The sequence below is a fragment of the Hypanus sabinus genome, chromosome 17 (genome assembly GCF_030144855.1).
Source record: "Hypanus sabinus isolate sHypSab1 chromosome 17, sHypSab1.hap1, whole genome shotgun sequence".
NCBI lineage: Eukaryota > Metazoa > Chordata > Chondrichthyes > Myliobatiformes > Dasyatidae > Hypanus > Hypanus sabinus.
Window position 1 is genome coordinate 40,513,848 of NC_082722.1, and position 23,084 is coordinate 40,536,931.

The 23,084-nt window shown below is 41.3% G+C and overlaps 2 protein-coding genes across 2 annotated transcripts in view; both read left to right on the top strand.

Moving 5' to 3' along the window:
- Positions 1 to 244: 244 nt before the first annotated feature.
- On the top strand, positions 245 to 4,212 carry LOC132407186 (cerebellin-1). The gene is made up of 3 exons (XM_059993473.1): positions 245 to 791; positions 1,399 to 1,518; positions 3,235 to 4,212. The coding sequence occupies exons 1-3, from the start codon at positions 540 to 542 to the stop codon at positions 3,430 to 3,432; spliced, it is 570 nt and encodes a 189-aa protein (XP_059849456.1). The 5' UTR covers positions 245 to 539; the 3' UTR covers positions 3,433 to 4,212.
- A 4,638-nt stretch (positions 4,213 to 8,850) lies between these two features.
- Positions 8,851 to 23,084, top strand: part of LOC132407188 (uncharacterized) — a 545,618-nt gene continuing 531,384 nt past the window's right edge. The window contains exon 1 of the mRNA XM_059993474.1: positions 8,851 to 9,213. The gene's annotated coding sequence lies outside the window, so the exon portion shown is untranslated. The remainder of the gene's footprint in view (positions 9,214 to 23,084) is intronic.

Below are 23,084 nucleotides of genomic sequence, written 5' to 3' on the forward strand. Positions count from 1 at the left end.
AGAAGCGAAGAAGAGCTGGTGCTTAAAAGATGCGCTCACACATTCCCGGCCGCACTCAGTTACTGAATGCAGAGACTCGAATTGATCTGCCGGTTCCAACTATATTACCTCCTGGGAGTCACGCGGGCTCGCCAGCACAATGCTGATTGGTGGTGAACGGGCTGATTGACGGGAGGGAGAGGCGGCGGAGCCAGTGAGCCGGGCGGCATTGGTGGGGCTCGTTTTTGTTGCCTGTTATCTCTCTTCTATCAATAATTTACACAGGGACGAGACGCAGCGCTATGTATTCATTTGTGCGTCTTCTTGTCAGGGCCCCTTCTTACACTTCAGGGGTCATTTAATACTTGCTATAAACTAAGAAAGCGAGAAGGAGACGCAGGCACAAAGCGAGAAGGTGAGCTCTCCAACAAATAAAGCAATTTAACAAAAATCCAGGAGGGGATAATAAGAACTCCCAAGAAGAGTGAAAGCTGGATTCGATCAGGAGATAAGGAGCAAGCTGCATATTGACATTTTGAGGAACTCGGTGGTCGCTCGTCATGTTAGAGTTGCTGTTCGCAATGGTTTGGTTTGCGGGACTCGTGTGCGGTCAGAATGAAACGGAGCCGATCGTACTGGAGGGGAAATGCCTCGTGGTCTGTGACTCGAATCCCACCTCGGATCCTACGGGTACGGCGCTCGGGATTTCTGTGCGATCTGGCAGCGCCAAGGTGGCTTTCTCAGTCATCAGGAGCACGAACCACGAGCCTTCAGAGATGAGCAACAGGACCATGATCATTTACTTTGACAATGTGAGTGGGGCGGAAGCTGCTTTATTTAATGAGTTGTGTTGCATTTATTTATGAAAGCTGGAGCGTGCTGGATCGTTATCTCAGGGCAGCTCCGATATCCCGAGGGTCGGCTAGTTTAGGTACGGTCAGCTTCATTTCCACCAGGTAGAACAAAGCACCCAGGGAGATGGCGAGCGAAAGTCAAAGTTTGAAGAAAGTTGCGGAAGGCTTTTTTTGCAGTGAAAATACAAGTTTAAAGGCAGGAGCAGTTCGAGGGGAAGTAAGATAGTTTAGGAAAAGGTGAAGTAAAGTGGCAGAAATATCTGAAAATGAACGGCGAGGGATTAGGTAATCAGTTGCATGCAATGGGACGGAATGGGAGAGCAATGTATCTATATAAGAACTGGAAATTCCAACTTAATACTTGTGTAATAGACATTGAACATGCAGGTGGAATTGACTAATGGAGGTGAAACGAGGAAGAAAGATACTGCTGTTTCTGATTCTCACAACTCTCACGCCTGTGCTCTCCTCCATTCTCCCCGTGTTCCCGCTGGTCTTGCCATCTGTTTTCAGGCAGCCCACTGAGTGGCTTCGGGTAGCTGACATTAGTTATGTTTGATTTCAGATACTAGTGAATGTCGGCTCTAATTTTGACTCGGAGAGAAGCACCTTTATAGCTCCAAGGAAAGGAATTTACAGTTTTAACTTTCACGTGGTCAAAGTGTATAACCGGCAAACTATCCAGGTTAGTAGACAGGCCGTCACCGCATCGAATGCGTGGACTTTTTTTTCCCGGTTTCTCGTTCTTGCTGTAAAGAAAACGGAGCTTTAAATGTACCCAGCGATTTACTGCATACATGACGATTAGATTTTATGGGCAGCCATTCGTACTGTATACATTAGACACCAGGCCAGCTGATCAAAGTGAGGGAAATTAACCAAAGCTTTATGGTCTTCATGGGAGACTCGGGGAATTTACGAATGCGAAGAGCTGAAAGCTCTGGCAAGGTCATAGAGTGAATGCATTTTTTTTCTTTTATAAATTCGCTTAGAAATTCGTTTAACACCATGTTTAAAACAAACTATCAAAGTATTTGGAAGTGAAAGGTTAATTAAAGATCGTCTCCAATTCGAGACAAGCAGCGGCGACAAAATCGTTGTGGTCAGTTCAGCGTGCCCTTGTGGCTGTTTATTCATTCACTGCCGGATGGTGGTGAGCTTTCAATTCCATGGGTCCAGAAAACAAATATAAATTAACATAAGCAAACTTCACGGTCCTCAGCGGACTGGTGATTCTCAAGAGCTCTGCAAGAATGGCCCCACCTGCGATTCTCCCTCGCTGTTCCACTGGTTCGCAGCGTTTCACTGTCTGAGATGTTGACATACTGAATGTGAGCACTCTGACAGACAGCAACGGAGTCAAAACAAGCTTTGGCTGCGAGTTAAAAGAATATTTTTAATGTGCAAATTCCACTGAATTCAATTTTTATTTGAAACCTAAATATTGGCATTGGATTATTAAGCATTCTATCTTTCTGCTGAATGGTCCAATCGTGTCACAGTGTCATGTTGGTTCAATATGAATAAAGGTAATATTTCTTTTTTTCCTTTTCAAAACAATCCGCAAATCGAGAATTCCGTATTGCAGAATATTTGGGTTATTTAAGGGACGAGCTAAACTGAGCAGATTTGTGAACTAATCTCAACTGTAAATAATGCAAGCTTTCAAGCAAATGGGTAACGTAGACCTGGGGTAGTCCCGCATATTCGGCAGCGGAGTGCAACATTGAAACAGAAGACACTGCACTAGAGTTGCAGAAAAAAAAATATATTTTGCCCTGCATTCCAAGTTTGCTTGGCATTTTTAACGTGGGGGTATGCTACGGAATTTTTAACCTTTTGCCACCATCGCCGTTGATTGAAATTCTGTAATAAAATTGTCGATGGAGAGAAATGTCTCCTATTCGTCTCAAGTATCCTATGAAACAAACCATGATGGAAGTTAGGATGGTTTAACTGGTGCCCTAGTAAGTCTCACTTCTCAAAGAATAGTGTAATTAGAATGCACCACAAGACGTTTTATTAATATACTGAGTATATTAACCGCAGAAGATTGCCAAGACTTGGTAGTCTGAAATAATTACAGTACTGTACATGGCGGAAATGTACAAGAGGTTATCCACTCTTCCGGCAGATAACGTTCAGCTGTGGCTTTTCCGATCCGAAAGGGTCACACCTAAATGATTAAGACCTCACTTACAGATTCTCAGATTTTCTGTATTTCATTTGTCTTTACAGCTGTGACGTTTTTCACACTCGTACCATTGCTGGCTATTAAGTAAAACGGTGGCCTAGGATTGTAATTAGTAATGTTCTGCTAACTGTGCGGTATTTTCACTTTAAACCCGCTATTTTATCAAACTCACGATGACATAATTTTAACGGTGTGCTTTCCCTGCAGGTGAGCCTGATGCTGAATGGCTGGCCGTTGATCTCAGCCTTTGCAGGAGATCAGGATGTGACAAGAGAAGCCGCCAGCAATGGAGTGTTGACTCAGATGGAAAAGGGGGACCGAGCCTATCTTAAACTGGAACGAGGGAACCTAATGGGAGGGTGGAAATACTCGACTTTCTCCGGATTCCTAGTGTTTCCACTCTAAGAGAAAACAACATTGCATTTTTTCCTGAACCCTATACTGTCACAAGAGGGTTGATAACTTTTTGTTTCCCCAACAGCGCAAGTGCATCCCAAGGCTGCACAGAAAACTTATTATAAAGGGACAGTATCCCATTTGGTACCCTCCATCTACCAATACCAATTAAAAATAACCCCAGCCTTATAATTATTCGTGGACATATTACACATTTGGTTAATCCCCAGATCATCACTTTCTATGAGCCGACGGATAAACACACTGTAGCATGAATACGCTAAATTATCTGTTTTTTTAACAAGACTAATTACCTTTATTCCATTGGCTTTGATTTTGTAGCAGTTTCAAAGTAAAGTCTGGATAGGCTGCCAAATCGGGAAACTGACAGAAAAGTTTAGCAGGGATATTTCAATGAAGGATTGGTTGCCAAAAGGATACCGTCTCTTTAAATATATAAGAAAGCAGAAAACATGCTTCTCTCTGCCTGTATACGTCTGCCATGCGGAATCTTAGAGATGGTTGCAGTCTAAAAATGCAGCATACTTTCATTTGCCTTTGTATTTCTACATCCTATAGATACAATATTTTCAATTCTGTGACAGATTAACAACCTATATAGCCGAGCATAAACTTTAAAAAAACGGAATTATGGTAATTTTGATCTAGCAAACAAGGACGGTTAGTTGTGTTTCAGTAGTTCAGTGTATTCTGGGTTTATTCTGTGGAGGCCGCTAATCGTTCTGGTAGCATATCTATCGTTTTTTGTTCCAGTATAATGTGGCCATATTGAACAGCAGAAATTATGAAAAACAAATAGCACTGTAATATATGTGTGAATATTTATAAAACTGAATTTTGCTTTATTTCAATAAATTTTAAATGTAACTTTTATTTTTGTTAACCAGAAATCATGGTTGGAGACGCATATTTTATTATTCTTATATATCTGTGTGTGTGTTCGCACAGAATCTAGGGACAAAACGCCGGGTTCTTTAAAAGTTGTTTCTAAAATATCAGGTTATCATAGCCATTGCAAAAATACGTTTAGAATAGCGGTTTGGCGGACGGAGAAAAGCAGGTATTTACAAAAGCAGTCTTACAAAAGCTTTATTTAATGCATTATTGTATATGTTCCTGCTTCAGTGTTTAGTAATTTGTGTTTAATGAGAGGTATAATTCCAGTCACTGGCACTGCGTATGCGTAACCTTCACACTGATCGGCGCGTGCTTGTTCTGTATGCTCGGTAATCGGCAACATAGTTTGGCTCATTGATTGAATTTTCTTTTGCAGCAGTACATTTGTTTTTAAACACTAAAGGGTTCTTCTAATGCATACGAACAATTAGGCACAGACATTGTTGTTTAAATTTGCTATTTTAGTAGAAATCTCGTCGAATTTGTGCCTGCGGTTGAAGATTTAAGCCCATTTTGTTCTTAATCACTTGAGGCAATGGGATGTTTGATAAATCAGCAGGGCATCATACTCACTCGCTTCAGGTAATCTGTGCTTCCTTCACGGAGAGCACTCTTGGGCTTATCAAGGTGACATTTCAAGCATAGCACCTCGGGCAAGTAACGGTTATGTGAAACTGATTTCCTATTGCAGAATATAGACTAGGTTTTTTTTGTAAAATTATTTATATCTGACTTTACTTAAAAGAGCAGAAAATTATGAGATCGAGTTGGTTCAGAAATTGTTTCCGTTGCGCATCCCAAATTAATCATGTTCATTAGTGGCCCTGGGATGACGTCTTTAAGTCGAGTTCTTTCCCTAAACATTTTAGTTTCCTAGGCGCTTCCGACAGCCTACCTCTGACCAAACATTTGGTCGCCTTTCTTGCTATCTTTTCCTGTGTCTCGATGACAAATTTTGTGTAACATCCCCCCCCCCCCCGAAGAGTCCTGGGACCTGATATTATGGTAAAATGGCCCAAGCAAAACTAACGCTTAAATTCCCGACGTATTTATGCTGTTGAGATCATATGCAGACGCTATGAACGTTCTGGAGGAAATATTACAGAACTTGTATAATAGAACATATTTTCGCGATAGAAATCAGGCTCACTCTGTAGGATACATTTCGTCATCGTGTTCGGGCCAAAGCAGGGGTTCCCAACCTTTTTTTATGCCATGGACCCCCCACCATTAACCGAAGGGTCCGTGGACGTCAGGTTGGAAACCCTTGGGCCAAAGTGTTTTGATAAAAAATGACCAAATCTTGGAAATCGGGAACAAGACTGGGAGTGGCGTGCTTGGCAGCAGTTTATCAGAATAACTCTCAGTTCTCTACGCTAGCGAACTGCCTAATTGGTTCACGTGGGGAACATTAATACTAGATGAGCAAAGATTCTTTTGCAGGTGCATTGATTTAAAAAAAGGCGCGATCGCTGCAAAATCATACCTTTAAAAGTTTATGTATTTTAAAATCAACACGATTGTGCTTCGAATTAAATATACAAAACAATATTCAAGCGTCAATGTTGTTTAGTATTTTTGACCATTTTCTCTTTCCAATATGATTTAAATTGCTCCCAGCTGATGGTTGTACATAGTAAGTCCAAAAACTCTAAATGACTCGCTATACCATTTTGTAAGATCTGATGTCGGGACTTTAAGGTATTGTGTGTGTGTCGGGCGGGGGTTGGGGGACAGTTCCTCAATAGGCGATCTCGTTATTAGCGTTGGTTAAAAAAAATGCCATGACGTTCTCTAGAAGAGAATCCAAGAGACGCCGGTCTAGCATCCTAATCCAAACTTCAGTTAGATTGAAAGACAATTTCCATTACCATCCCGTTACTAGAGGCCTAATTAAGAACGCGAACAAAGGTCGTTGGCGAGAGATCCTATCCATTTGAAATTCTGAACTCCCAACCGGTCGGTACACGTTTCTCAGCAGATCTGGGAGTGCTCGAGCGGAATCTTGCCGCGAGACTCGTAGTTCTGGGAAACTAGGGAAAAGGTGGCTGTGACGGTAGTGCACTGAGTTTTCGAGAGTTAGCAGTATCTGAGTGGAAACCATTCCAGCCCGACCAACACGTTCGGCTAACTTCGGCGCCACTGAAACATGGATTTACTAACTATTTGAAAAGAGCGCCGTTTTTGAGTACGGGCAGGGCATCAGATCTTCTTTCCAAATTGAACATCCGATGTAATAATTGAACCGGCTCCAGGAACGCCGAATCTAGTCTGGTGCTCTAAGTCTGTGCTGTCTGATTTGTTGCTTTTCGATTTGGCGGGTGTTCCCAAAAAGCTTCACCAGTCTTGTGTTCAGTTTTGAGACGTAAGAGAGCTAGGGCAATTTCCCTGTGGTTATTATTGGGTTGTATCGAAATTGAAACAACTTTATTTGAACAAATAACGGGTTTGAGTTCATGAATTTACTGATTTTAAACACTCAATTAAACCGGCCCATGTTCCACCAGAACACTAAACACCTAGCGAAGTGCGCAATTCTGAATCTTAGCGTTCAGGAAATAAACGCAATTGCAAACTAATTGACCAGCTTGTCTTGGCTGGTAGTCACTCCCAGTTTACGTGGTTTACAAAACCTCCAGGCATTTAGCAAACAATAAATCAAACACAGGCTAGCACCGTAGACCCCCAAATTGAGATAATTTGTGCTGAAGTTCAGGAGGACTAAACAGCGATTTTGATTCAATTGGTATGATTATTTTCAACTTCAGTTCCAATTCGGACTGACCTCGGTAGGACTCTAATTGGGCAATTCCTTCGACAAATCGGTCACCGAAATGGGAATATTAGAACGACACGCAAAATGATCAGTTAAGCTCAAGTAAGTTTGAACATTAATCTTGAATAAGGTAAAACGAAGACTCACTGCAGTTAATACGAGGTTGTTTTCAAATGTTTGCTATATTAATTTAAAATAATCTAAAGCATCATAAACTGCCTCCTCCCGCAGTGCTTTCTCGAATCACCATTTTAATTACACTTCAATAAATTACTTGATGTACTGCAGAATAACACTAATTTGATCTTTCAAGTCCAAATTATTTTAGCGTGTGCATAATCTTCTATAAAATGACGATCTTGCATCTTGATTCAAGTACAATTCGACCGGTGTTTCGTGTTTATATTTACGTGCGGACAGAACTAACATTAAATCGCCACTTTCTACAGGTTTTTTTTAACAAAGGTCCTGTTTTATTCACAACCTGTTGTTGTCGGCCATGCTTTGTGCCACTTTCACTTAGATGTATATGTTTCATTCAATCCAATTACCCTGTAGCCTCTTGTAGAGGAAAATGTGCCAACACAGATTTTCTCCGGTTCAGAGGACAATGCAGTTGCTTGTAGGAACACGTATTAGTTGAAGTCCGTACGGTAACTTCTCAAATCAAAACGATAGAGTCTTTTAGACTGAGCGCTGAGGAGCGGTTGATGAAAGCACAGCACACTTAACAATTTATGGTATCCAGATACTGGGGATTTTGCGTAATAACTCACGGTCGGTGACCAGGATTGCAATTTCTGCTTTTTGAAGAAAAATTTTCCCAGCCGCTCACGACAGTAGAGTAATATTTCTGCATAATTGCTGCAGAAATCTAAAGTCGTAGTCTGCAAGTTACCCCCCCCCCCTTATATCACTAAACCGATCTTGATTATGGGTGGTGGCTTAGGGGCGACATTAATTTCCAAAATTTAATAAAATAAAAACTTGCAGATGTTCGACTCAAGATAAAGTACGGGAAACACTCAGCAAGGTAGGCAGCATCGGGGGAGAGAAACGAATTACCGTTTCGGCTCGATCATTCACACGTCCAACGTCCTGAAACACTTAATACGAAAGGTAAAATAATTCACCACCAAGCGGTATGTTTGGGATAGAAACAACACCGACGAGCAATACTACAGTGTATAGGCTTATTTTGATGGGCGGCACAGGACGGCAAAGAAGAAACTGGAACACGTTTTGGATTTGGAGAATGAATGACTTTCAACAACGGGGTCCAATCAAGCCAGTAGCCCATCCCATCCCAAAGGGCAAGTCTATTCACGGTTGTCCCTTCTGCAAGACTACCTGGTGGGTACAACCAGTGGCCAGGGGATTCGCACTGGTCGAGTGGAAGGTGAAGACCCTCTGGGCTGGTTGGTCGGTGTTTTTGCACGAGATGCAGATTTACAAATGGTGGGGCAGGCTAGTCTTGCATTCTGATATAAATAATGTATGGCAGGTTAATACAGAAGTCTGGTCATACTGTCATTAATGTAAGTTTGGGATTTTTTTCTGTGTAAGCGGACCAGGCAGCGGGTGGCAATCGATTGAGGAAGGAGATACTGTCGAAGCCTTGGCAACTGCAGCGTCCCTGGCAACCGGCGGCGCACTGGCAAGAACCCAAAGATTCAGCCAAAACAAATGTCCATTCTGCCAGTCCTCGGCTGCAAACGAGGGGAGGGGTTGCTTTTGATTTAACCTAAATAATTCTCGGGGGGGGGGGATGTTCACTGGTCACATGATCGTGAAACAATGAAGGGAAAACACAAGTAAATTCCTCCCTGACCCATTCGAGTCTCGGCCGGCAGTGGTAAGTTTGCACTGTCGAAGTACCTGGGCTGGTTCGCTTTGCTTCGCCCTCGCCGGGGCAGTAAGCCCAGTTCAGAACGGCTTCCAAACCGCCCGATTGAGTTCCGAGTACCTCGAGGTGTCGCGTTGCTGCTGGCCTCCGTGAGATGTTTTACAGAGTTTAGTCCCGCCACGTTTCCAAATCTGGTTTGGGGGACAGATGCTGAATTTGCTGAGTGGTACGTCTTGCGTAATTGCCTAAGGTGAGTTTGTACACCAGTATGTGGGAATAAAAGTCGGAACTTTATGAAGATGATGTATATGCATAGCGAAAGACGTCAGGGCTTCTGCAACATTTTATAAATTTTACAAAAAAAAAACACTTTAATCCTGAAGTACTGTAAAAGAAGACCTTAATTTGTCTCTAAAAGGTGATTTGCTCACAATCAGAACCGGTAGATGTGAACAGCCACATCTGAACTGCTTCAAGGTGGGAGGCCAAAACGTGGGGAGAGCAAATCCAAGTGGGCGGAGACCGAACCAACTGGACGTCGCAATATAAGAATAGGGTAAAGAAATACCAGCTTGTTTAGTGAATGACCCCGCGCACTTATCTCAGTCTAGATACTCCTTTCATCGAATAGTGACATGCCGTCAGGAATCCATACTCTGTAGCCGCATCTTGTCTATTCTTTAGCGCTAAATGTGATGCAAGTTTCTCCTCCTGAAGTACATTATGATACACACACTTAGTGGTCACTTAATTAGGTACACCTCTATGCCTATTTATTAATGACAATTAATACGTAGCCAATCATGTGGCAGCATTTGAATGCATAAACGCATGCAGATATGGTCAAGAGGTTCAGTTATTGTTCAGGCCAAACAGCAGAATAGGGAAGAAATGTAATCTTAGTAACTTTGACTGTGGAACGATTGTTGGTGCCAGATGGGATGGTTTGAGTGTCTCAGAAACTGCTGATCTCCTGGGGTTTTCATGCAATACACTCTCTAAAGTTTACAGAGAATGAGGCAAAAACCTAAAGAGAAAAAATTCAGTGAGCTGCAGTTCAGTGGTCATAAGTGTCTTGTTAATGTGAGAGGTCAGAGGAGAATGGCCAGCCTGGTTCAAGCTGACAGAAACGTGACTGTAACTCAAATTACAATGTATTGCAACAGTGGTTTGCAGAGGAGCATCTCTGACTGCACAGTATGTTGAGTTGGATAGGCTAAGGCTGCAGAAGACTATAACGTACATTCAGTGGTCACCTTATTAGATGCAGGAGGTACCTAATAAAGTGGCCACTGAGGGCATATCTATACTTCTAAATATCTGCCAGAGACAGGCCTTTTCACCCAACTCTTTCCAACCTTTAGATCTGCATCTACCTACAATTATTTTCATTTTTGCTGCTAGATGCACACAAACCTGTGTGTTATGATATATATAGTGAGAGAATTTCTAAAAAATACTAAAGTTAAAGTTGATTAATTATTCACTGATTATTATAAATCAAGGCCTATTTTGATGTAATCACAGTGTTTAATGATGTCACTTACGGTATTGAAGGTAATTACTTTGATAGAAAACTAGTTACAGCTGAGTTAAAGTAGCACAGCTACAAATGAATATTTGGGAAAATGCAATAGAATTAATTAATGGATTTAGTCTGAATTAATAAGTGTTGCCTATCTTGCTGAGTTCATCCTGCATTTTCTGTGTGTTGCCATAGAGTGAATAGGATGGAGAATTCAAGTGACAGGTAATTGGAAACTTAGGATCACTTGTGAACCAAATGGGGGGGTATCCTGGAAAGTAAACGCTCAATTTGGATTTCCCTGCTTTTCATTAATAATTGTTTTATTTACCTTTCCACTTGACAATTCCAGTGTAATTAATAAGCTGTCCCTACGCACTCTCAGCTAGCACCGTTGTTGTCATTCAGTGGCGAAGGGACCTTTGTTTTTTCCACATGCCCACTATCTGCAAATTAAAACATGGATGCATTCCAAATTTTCTTAGTTCTGAGAGAAGGTTATGGGTTTGAAATATTCTGTTTTTTTTTCTCTCTCTCAATGGCTGCTGCTTGACTTGCAGAGCATTTCTAGAATGTTGTGTTTATATTTCAGCATGGATTCTTCAGTAAGATTTATCACTCCCACCTTCACTGCCCGTCATTGGCACAAATACTTTCAGTAATTATTTCCCTCAATCCCTTGTAAACTTCCAGTAACTGTTTCTCTTTGCCCTTTTCCTGACCCCACTGGTCCCTGTCACTCAACTCTTTTCCCTCCTCCAATACTGTCTGTCTGCCCATCACCCACACATTCCTTTCATTGGTTCCCTGCCTCAACTTCTTTCATTTATTCCAATGATCTACTGTCCTGGCCTACCAGATTCCAATTTCTTCAGCCCTTTTGTCATTGCCCTCTATCACATCCTATCTCCCTCGCTCTTCCCCCCGCCCCCTTGCCTGCCTTTCAACTTCTCCTCTTCTTGGATCCACCTATCATGTGCCAGCTCTTGCTCCATCCTTTCCCCACCTTATACTGCTACCGACCCTCTTACTTTGCAACCCAGATGAAGGATCCTTGCCCGAAATGTCGGCAATTCATTTCCATCAATAGTTCTGCAAGCTCCTTTGTGATTTGATCTTAAATTTATAGATCTCTGCATAATTCTAGCTAGCTTTAGCAATGGTTCAGTTAATAGTAATTGAACTTGCGAGTCAGAGGGTTGAGGGTTCAAGTTGATACTTGAACATTTTCTTTTGGGAGAGGCAGCGAATCTGATCAATACATTAATGAAAGGGTTGCAACATTAGTGTCGAAAACCATTTAGGTCAGACATTAGATCTTAGGACTCAAACATCTATGGCAGTATTTTGAAACACAACTGAGGAACTCTCTGAAGTCCTTGTCAATACTTCACCTCGTAACATCTTCAGGACTGACTACTTGGTTATTACAAAATTGTTCTGTGTTAGGGGGAGGGAGGAAGGTGTAGGTGATGGGTAGGATGTGAGGGCAGGGGAGGGGAAAGAGAAGGGGTGAAACAATCAAAAGTATAAGGGAAATTAAAAGTCAAGGGGGACAAAGGGGTATGGTTACCAGAAGTTAGAGAAATCGGTGCTGACGTTGTCATGTTGGAGATGACCAAGATGAAATATGAGGTTGCTTAGCCTCATTTTGGCAGTAGAAGAGGCAGTGGGCTGAAATGTCAGTGTGGAATTAAAATGAGTAGCCACCAGGAGATTCTAACTGTTACAGTGGATGGAGCAAAAGTACTGGAGGCAGTTCAGTCCCCCTAGTCAATGTTGGGTCTCACTGATGTAAAGGAATTGAACCTAATGCAATGAATGACACTGATGGATTTACATGCTAAGTGACCAGCATCGGCAGTCACTCTTGTGTCTGCTGAGTATCTGTGGCATTTTCTGTTTTTAGGTCTGTGGTGATGGAGCTTGTTGAAGTTGTTGTTTGCAACTGTTTTTCAAATAATATGTCCTGGAAAGGCTTATAGATCATTGTCCAAATAGGCCAATCATTTTGTTTACTGCAGACCTGCCACTGCAAAATCCTATTGCACACAAGGCTTAAGGTAGGCGTGTCAAAGTACCCAAAGCAGAGCGTAAGATGTATTGTAATCAGAGCCTGTCTTGAGGTGGATTTCTATTTGAGCAGATCTACTTTAACTAGCAAGAAGCAGGTCATATGATGTAAAGGCTTGTTTGGACTTCTTGGACTTCTCCGTGTAGAATGTCTAGAGAAGAAAATTGCTAACTTTACAGACCCTGTATTGCATGGAGTTCAGCAATGTTGAATATTTCATTCTTAAATAGGTTATGTGATTTAATTTCTAAAAAGAATTGTTTTAAAATATGTTCTGAATTATTTTTATTCTTTGGGGAAACTTGTAAAATATTAAACAGATCTTTTGAAAGTCAACAAATGTTATATTGTTAATATTCTGTCATAATTTGTATTTCTCATTACATGGGAGAAGCCCATTGGCATCAATCCCTTTTTCCCACTTACTTTGTTAATAATATCACAGTGATTACCCTTTGATTTGCACTTGACTGGGAGAATGCAAGTCTTTTAAAAGTGCCGTTGTTTGCAATGGTCAGTTTCTAGATGAAACACAAGCTTTAATTAAATATTTGACTTAATGCATTGTACAATGACTCAGAAGTTTCATAAAAATTATAATTTGATTAAAACTCAGAAAACAGTTGCACCACAAAGGAAAATATCTGGGCGTATATCTTCCCTTTTAATTGGTGTGAACAATACAGGAGCAAAGACTAAATTGCAATAATTTCACTTGGTAAGATACCAATTATTTAGACAAAACAAATTATTAAATACAACTCTGCCCAATGGAAAACAGCTAATTAAGAAAATTTAAAGTTATTGATATGGACAGCCAATTAAATCCTCCTTTTTATAATGAGTATTTTATAATTAATATGAATTTGTGTCAATTTAAAACAGAGCAGTTTGTTATGAGTCTTTGGATTAATTACGGCTTAAGGTAATGATATAGAACTTCAAATCATTTAAAACAGTGACAGACACTGTGCGCCCTATAGTGTAGTCTTTGAGCAGTGAGCACAGAAAGCTTTCCAGAAGCAAATTTGGGTCATAAGTATGCATTGAACAACTTTGAGCCAGTCCTATATCTCAAGTATGTGAATTCCCCAATATTTAAACTAATTTGGCCATTAACTATCTATCAGATTAACAATTGGTGCCAATTTCTGTTTGCAGAAGAGTTCTAAACTTCTGATATCCTCTGAATGTGAAGTATTTTCTAAATTTTCTTCTGAGAGGTCTCGCTCATATTTTCAGACAATGTCCTACTCTGAGACTCCTTAACCCAGGGAAATAATTTCTCTCCATAAATTCTTTCAACATCCCTCAAAGTTTTGAGAACATATCCTTGCATTGTGAAGAAAATCCCAGATTCTTTAATCTTTCTTGCTGACTAAACCCTTTGGAATCCATGCTTCAGTCTGGTAAATCTGAACTGCTTCATAAGACCATGAGATATAGGAGCAGCAGCAGGCCATTCAGCCTATCAAGTCTGCTCTGCCATTCAATCATGGCTGATCCAATTCTTCCAGTCATCCCAACTCCCTTGTCTTCTCCCCATATCTTTTGATGCCCTGGCTAATCAAAAACCTATCTATCTCTGCTTTAAGTGCACCCAATGACTTGGCCTCCACAGCCACTCATGGCAACAAATTCCACACATTTACCACCCTCTGACTGAAGTAATTTCTCTGCATCTCTGTTCTAAATGGACGTCCTTCAATCTTGAAGTCATGCCCTCCTGTCCTAGACTCCCCTACCATGGGAAATAACTTTGCCATATCTAATCTGTTTAGGCCCTTGAACATTCAGAATGTTTCTATGAGATCATCCCTCATTCTCCTAAACTTCAGGCAATAGAGTCCAAGAACTGCCAGAAGTTCCTCATACGGTAACCCTTTCATTCTTGGAATCATTCTCGTGAATCTTCTCTGAACCCTCTCCAATGTCAGTATATCCTTTCTAAAATAAGGAGCCCAAAACTGCACACAGTACTTGAAGTTTGATTTCAAGAGTGCCTTATAGAGCCTCAACATCACATCCCTGCTCTTATATTCTATACCTCTAGAAAGCAATGCCAACATTGCATTTGCCTTCTTCACAACCGACTTAACCTGGAGGTTAACCTTTAGGGTATCCTGCACAAGGACTCCCAAGTCCCTTTGCATCTCTGCATTTTGAATTCTCTCTCCATCTATATAATAGTCTGGCCATTTATTTCATCCACCGAAGTGTATGACCATACACTTTCCAACATTGTATTTCATTTGCCACTTCTTTGCCCATTCCCCTAACTATCTAAGGCTCTCTGCTTCCTCAACACTACCCACTCCTCCACCTGTCTTTGTATCATTGGTAAATTTAGCCACAAATACATTAATCCCAAGGTCCAAATCATTGACATACATATAAAAATAATCGGTTCCAACACTGACCCCTGTGAAACTCCATTGGTAACCGGCAGCCAGTCAGAATAGGATCCCTTTATTCCCACTCTCTGTTTTCTGCTGATCAGCCAACGCTCCACCCATGCTAGTAACTTCCCTGTAATTCCATAGGCTCTTATCTTGGTAAGCAGCCTCATGTGCGGCACCTTGTCAAAGGCCTTCTGAAAATCCCAGTACACCACATCTACTGCATCTCCTTTGTCTACCCTGCTTGGAATTTCCGCAAAAGATTGCAGTAGATTAGTCAGGCAGGATTTTCCTTTTAGGAAATCATGCTGGCTTTGGCCTATCTTGTCATGTGCTTCCAGGTACTCCGTAATATCATCCCTAACTATTGATTCCAACAACTTTCCAACCACTGATGTCAGGCTAACAGGTCTATAGCTTCCTTTCTGCTGCCTCCCACTCCTCTTAAATAGCGGAGTAACATTTGCAATTTTCCAGTCATCCAGTACAATGCCAGAATCTATCGATTCTTGAAAGATCATTGTTTATGCCTCCACAATCTCTCCAGTTAGTTCCTTCAGAACCCGAGGGTGCATTCCATCAGGTCCAGGAGATTTATCCATCCTCAGACCATTGAGCTTCCTGAGCACCTTCTCAGTCGTGATTTTCACTGCACATACTTCACTTCCCTGACGCTCTTGAATGTCCGGTATACTGCAGATGTCTTCCACTGTGAAGACTGATGCAAAGTATTCATTCAGTTCCTCTGCCATTGTGTCTCTCATTACAATATCTCCAGCATCATTTTCTATTGGCCCTATATCTACCCTCAACTCTCTTTTGCCTTTTATATACTTAAAAATGCTTTTAGTATCTTCTTTAATATTAGTCGCCAGCTTCCTTTCATAAACCATCTTTTCCTTCCTAATGATCTTCTTAGTTTCATTCCACAAGTTTTTAAAAGCTTCTCAATCCTCTATCTTGACACTAGCTTTGCGTTCATTGTATGGTTTTAAAGAACAAAGAACAATAGAGCACAGTACAGGCCATTCGGCTCACAATGTTGTGCCGACCCTGAAACCCTCCATCTTAGATTCCTCCATATACCTTTGGTTTTTATTTTGGCTCTGACTTCCATGTGAAGAACAAAAGGATGACAGAAGTGAAGGTAGGACCGATTAGAGATAAAAGTGGGAAGATGTGCCTGGAGGCTGTGGGAGTGAGTGAGGTCCTCAATGAATACTTCTCTTCGGTATTCACCACTGAGAGGGAACTTGATGACGGTGAGGACAATATGAGTGAGGTTGATGTTCTGGAGCATGTTGATATTAAGGGAGAGGAGGTGTTGGAGTTGCTAAAATACATTAGGACGGATAAGTCCCCGGGGCCTGATGGAATATTCCCCAGGCTGCTCCACGAAGCAAGGGAAGAGATCGCTGAACCTCTGGCTAGGATCTTTATGTCCTCATTGTCCACGGGAATGGTACCGGAGAATTGGAGGGAAGCGAATGTTGTCCCCTTGTTCAAAAAAGGTAGTAGGGATAGTCCAGGTAATTATAGACTAGTGAGCCTTAAGTCTGTGGTGGGAAAGTTGTTGGAAAAGATTCTTAGAGATAGGATCTATGGGCACTTAGAGAATCATGGTCTGATCAGGGACAGTCAGCATGGCTTTGTGAAAGGCAGATCGTGCCTAACAAGCCTGATAGAGTTGTTTGAGGAGGTGACCAGGCGCATAGATGAGGGTAGTGCAGTGGATGTGATCTACATGGATTTTAGTAAGACATTTGACAAGGTTCCACATGGTAGGCTTATTCAGAAAGTCAGGGGATGCAGGGAAGTTTGGCCAGGTGGATTCAGAATTGGCTTGCCTGCAGAAGGCAGAGGGTCGTGATGGAGGGAGTACATTCAAATTGGAGGGTTGTGACTAGTGGTGTCCCACAAGGATCTGTTCTGGGACCTCTACTTTTTGTGATTTTTATTAACGACCTGGATGTGGGGGTAGAAGCGTGGGTTGGCAAGTTTGCAGACGACACAAAGGTTGGTAGTGTTGTAGATAGTGTAGAGGGTTGTCAAAGATTGCAGAGAGACATTGATAGGATGCAGAAGTGGGCTGAGAAGTGGCAGATAGAATTCAACCTGGAGAAGTGTGAGGTGGTACACTTTGGAAGGACAAACTCCAAGGCAGAGTATAAAGGAAATGGCAGGATACTTGGTAGTGTGGAGGAGCAGAGGGATCTGGGGGTACATGTCTACAGATCCCCGAAAGTTGCCTCACAGGTAGATAGGGTAGTTAAGAAAGCTTATTGGGTGTTAGCTTTCATAAGTCGAGGGATAGAGTTTAAGAGATGTGATGTAATGATGCAGCTCTATAAAACTCTAGTTAGGCCACACTTGGAGTACTGTGTCCAGTTCTGGTCACCTCACTGTAGGAAGGATGTGGAAGCATTGGAAAGGGTACAGAGGAGATTTTTACCAGGATGCTGCCTGGTTTAGAGAGTATGGATTATGATCAGAGATTAAGGGAGCTAGGGCTTTACTCTTTGGAGAGAAGGAGTATGAGAGGAGACATGATAGAGGTGTACAAGATATTAAGCGGAATAGACAGAGTGGACAGCCAGCACCTCTTCTCCTTGGCACCACTGCTCAGTACAAGAGGACAAGGCTTTAAGGTAAGGGGAAGGAAGTTCAAGGGGGATATTAGAGGAAGGTTTTACACTCAGAGAGTGGTTGGTGCTTGGAATGCACTGCCTGAGTCAGTGGTGGAGGCAAATACACTAGTGAAGTTTAAGAGACTACTAGAAAGGTATATGGAGGAATTTAAGGTGGGGGTTTACATGGGAGGCGGGGTTTGAGGGTCGGCACAACATTGTGGTCCGAAGGGCCTGTACTGTGCTGTACTGTTCTATGTTCTATGTTCACATTATCAGCCACAGTAGTGCCCTTCTTCCATTTGAAAATTTCTTCTTATTTGGAATATATCTGTCTTGTACTTCTCTCACTTTTCACAGAAACTCCAGCCATTTCTGCTCTCTGTTCTTCCTGCTAGTGTCCCTTTCCAGTCAACTTTGACCAGTTCCCCTCTCATGCCATTGCAATTTCCTTTATTCCACTGAAATACTGACACATTGGAATTTAGTTTCTCCTTCTCAAATTTCAAAGTGAACTCGATCATATTGTGATCACTGTTCCTGAAGGGTTCCTTAACCATAAGCTTTCTTATTACCTCTGGATCATTGCACAACACCCAATTCAGCAGAGGTGAGCCCCTAATGGGCTCAACAACAAACTGTTCTAAAAAGCCATCCCTCAGACATTCTACAAATTCTCTCTCTTGAGGTCCAGTACTGGCCTGGTTTTCCCAATCCAGTTTTATGTTAAAATCCCCAACAATTATTCTGACATTGCCCTTCTGACACACCTTTTCTACCTCCTTCTGAGGTACTTGCACTCAGAATTACACTGCTTCAGGTATGGTCCAGCTACAGACTTGCAGCTTCTGTCTCTTTTGTACTCTCAACTTTTAGATATAAAGGCCAAAATTCAATTTTAACTTCTTTGATTTATTTTCTCTATCTGCCCAGAATATTTTAACGATCAACAAATGAAAACCAATAAACTTTCTCCATTCTCCACCTCAACTTCCATAACACTAAATCTGGGCATCCATTTTAACTGGCAACCCCTTGGAGAGTTATTGTGCCCAGCTATTAACCTTTTTTTTATGGTTGAAAAACCACATGTCTACCATAAAATCCATTTTCCACAGTTTTCCTCCTTTTTCATTTAAGCAACTTAATGCTTCTACCTGCACTGTTGACAATAGTCACTGCTTTCTTATTATCAGTAGATTGGTTTTGTGTATCCTGAGTCATTTAGGAACATGGCAGTCCACACCTGGGATGGTGATGATCCTCCAGATTAGTCCTCAAGCACAACTGTGATTAATTTTAATTGGTCTGTCAATGATTTATTTTCAGTTGGTGGGACGCTGAGTTCTAGAATTCATCTGTCTGCGTTGTTTTAAGAGGTTACATGAAACTATTGTTTTAGCCATGGTTTAAAAAGTACTGTGAATTTATATACAACATAAATTAAATGATATACACCATAAATTAGTGGAGTCCATATGTATTTTTCTATATTTTAATTGTATAATGCTGATTTTATGACTTTAAATATGCCATTTATATTCAATTAACTAGTATCAAAGATTACAATGATCATTCAGAAGCAGTTATATCCTCTGTGATGAAGGACTTTGAGAGGTTGGTCATGAAACATATCAACTCCTGCCTGAGGAGTGACTTGGATCCATTCTGATTTGCCTACCGTCACAATAGATCAACAGGAGATAACTTTACTTTGGCTGTTCGCTCAGCCCTGGAACACCTGGATAATGAAGATGTAAATATCAGGATGCTCTTCATTGAGTACAACTGAACATTCAACACCATTATCCACTCAAAACTCACTGAGCTCCAACACCTAGGCCTCGATACCGCCATGTGATCCTCGGTTTCCTTACTTGCAGACCCCAGTCAGTTCAGATTGGCAACAACTTCTCTTCCACAATCTCCTTCAGCACAGGTGCAGCACAAGTCTGTGTGCTTAGCCCCCTGCTCTACTTGCTTTACACTTATGACGGTGAGGCTAATTACAGCTCCAATGCCATGTTTAAGTTTCCTGATGTCACCACTGTTGTTGGCCAAATCAACATTAGTGACAAATTGGCATACAGGAGGGAGACTGAAAATCTGATTCAATGGGGCCACAACAACAGCCTCTCACCCAAGGTCAGCAAAACCAAAGAGCTAGTTATTGATGACAGGAGGAAGAAACCAGAGGTCCATGAGCCAGTCCTCATGAGGAGATCAGAAGTGGAGAGGGTAGCAACTTTAAATTCCTTGGCATTATTATTTTGGAGGATGTGTCTTGCGATCAGCATATAAGTGCCATTACAAAGGAGGCATGGCAGTGCCTCTACTTCCTCAGATGTTAATGCAGATTCCACATGTTATCTAAAACTCTGACAAGCTTCTACAGGTGCACAGTGTAGAGTGTCTGGACCAGTTGCATCACAGCCTGGCATGGAAACACTAATGCCCGAGGATAGAAAAGCCTTCAGAAATGTAGTGGATATAGTCCAGTCCATCTCAGGAAATGCTCTCCTCAACTCTGAGCACATCTACAAGGAGTACTGCCGCAGGAAAGCAGCATCCAGCATCAAGGACCCGCACCATCCAGGCCATGCTCTCTTCTTACTGCTGCCATCCGGAAGGATGTACAGGAGCCTTATATCCCACACCAGCAGGTTCAGGAACCTTCAACCATCAGGTTCCTGAATCAGGGAGGACAATTTCGTTCACCTCATTCACCTCAACACTGAACCAATTCCACATCCTATGGATTTGTTTTCAAAGTCTCCACAACTCGTGTTCTCTGTTTTTTTTAATTCTCTTTTTTTTTTGCATTTGCACAGTTCATCTGTTTTGCACATTGGTTGGTTGTCAGTCTTTGTGTGTAGTTTTTCATTGATTCTATTGTACTTCTTTGTTCTACTGTGAATGCCTGCAAGAAAATGAATCTCACTGTGACATATTGATGCACCATCAATAACTCACACTGAGACGTAAGGCGAGATATCGGCTTTTATTGACGAAGAAGGAACCAGGAGTGAGTGTCTATCATACAATGTCTTGGAGACTGAGGCCGAGCGTCAGGCCTCAGATCTCCTTTATACAGGGGCCTGTGGGAGGAGCCACAGGAGCAGTCAGCAGGGGGCGTGTCCCGACAGGCACATAGTTCACCACACATATACATACCTTGATAATAAATTTACTTTGAACTTTAGAACTTTGAATAATTAAGTCTGGTAGGTAGCAGCAGCTAGTGAAACCAATCTCATGAGTTTATTTCACTTTTTAGATAACTCAGTAGCCTAATAATAGTTTGCGTTGCTCATTTTTTGAAAGACTAGTAACCAACAAAAGAACAATGGAGATGTGGTGGGAACCAAATCCATGCTTTGTGTGCTTCTGGATTTGAGCTACCATAGAGCACATGGTAACCCAGCTGAATGGAATAGTGTAGCAAAAGCTATTTTCTTCCTCAGCATCTTGACCTGAAACATCTTCAACTCCTTTCCTCCTTCAGACTCTCCTCAACCTGCTGAGTTTCTCCAGCAGATCGTTTGTTCAGACTTCAGAATTTATAGTTTTTTGTGTCATCTTTCACAACATACAGCCTTTCTCTGCAGGAAAAGCACTATGTTGTTTCCATTTTTACGTGATTGAGATGGATATTGTGAGTCAGACATAACCATGGCTAGATTCTTCTCAATCTTTACATGGTATGTGTTGGTTTACAAACAAATTAATCATTGATACACCGAATCACTAACTGATTGGTGATCAAGTATAGCAATACTACTTTTGAGTATGGAGGACTTTTAGCTAAAGTTGTTGCTGGCTCATTTTGTGGATGTGACTCATTCGTGTATGGAAGCCACTGGCCTGCATGAAGACGTCAAATGACATACAAAGCTTGTTTGATGTCAGGCGCGTGGAATTCTATTGCACACATAAGACCCATGGGAACAATATAGCAGGTCTTACAGAAGGCTTTAGGGTTGCATTACCATTTGGTTCCCTTCTACCTGGGTTGTTTCTGAAAATCCTAGACACTTATGTTGCACCTGTACCATTCTCTCATTTTTGATCTTTTCCTTTCCTTTCGCAACCAATGCTTTGTCTTCCACACCCTTGATAATCAACCTAAATCTTCTTTTCCCACCTCGCCCCCTTCGTTCTCAATGTAATTATTCCTTTTAACTAGCTTATTGCTTCTATGTAAGATCAGAAGTGTCTGTTCTACCTTCTGGACAAGTGTTGTGGAACATCCAGGGTGCTCCAGTGAGTGAAGCTGATAAATGTCAGGCATTCTACTTGGTTAGGGGCCATTGTTTGGGCATCTGCGTTACATAATGATCTGAAACAGGAGAAACAAATGATGCATCCCATGGCCCACAGCGACCGTATGTAAAACTTACCTCTATCTTCCTATTGATTTTATGCTACATTAGTTTGTATTTTCAACAGTTTGGGTAATGCCTGTTAAAATGTTTTATTTCCTAACCTCCAGCTCCACAGAGTAGTTAAGTTCACATATTATTCCAGAGCTAGGATCTTGGGAACCAGAGGATGATTACCCTTACAGGGAGCAGCAGTTCCTGGGAATCTTGGAGGAAAACTGATAGCTTCACTCTCTGTATTTATTCTTCTTCCCCAATACGCTTGAAATCCATCATTACTCCTAAAGCTTTATTAATATGTTCCCTTAGTTCAAGGCAATGCTTTGGTGGTTCTTTCTGTGACATTGCTTTTATTCCAGCTACTAGGACGTGCTGCAAAGAGTTCTTGAAAGTGATTGAAATCAAAAAAAGGCACTGTGAACAAAAATCTATGTCCTCCAGTCTATTTTAGTACAGGAAGATAATGTGTTGTACCTTCCTGTGCTCTTCTGATAATCTTGAAGTGCTGATGTTATTGGTAATCCTTACCAGAAATATAATGTTTGCATAACCATCGAGGGCTAATTATTTTATTTCAATGAATATTTTTGGTACCGTGATACTATGTTACAATAGCATTAGCATCAATGGTAGCTCTTAGCATCTTGGCATAATCCTAATGATTTTGAAATTTTGGGAGGGATGCACATAATCTCATCCGAATTTGCAAAAAAATAAGATTCTGGAGTTAGTGATTGACAGCACTTTTATGGTCGCAAATTGTGTTGATTTTAGTACAAAAAATACAGTGAATTCTGGTTAATTGGGACACATCAGGACCAGTAAATCTTGGCTCAATTAAGTGGCTGTCCCAATTAGCTGAAGTAAAGTATTAAAAAAATGAACTACCATTTAACTGAGTAACAAATTGTGTATCTAAATGAAATACAGAACAAATTAGGATACTATCAAAATGATTACAGTACTATAAAACTGTATGAGCTCTTAATAGTTATCAATGGAGGAATTCCTTCAGTGTACGTGTTCATTCAATTGTCGGTAAATGAACAAAAGCAGCACAGGACCCCTCGTGTAGATAATAGGCTGCCTTCATACAATAATATCCACAATTGCA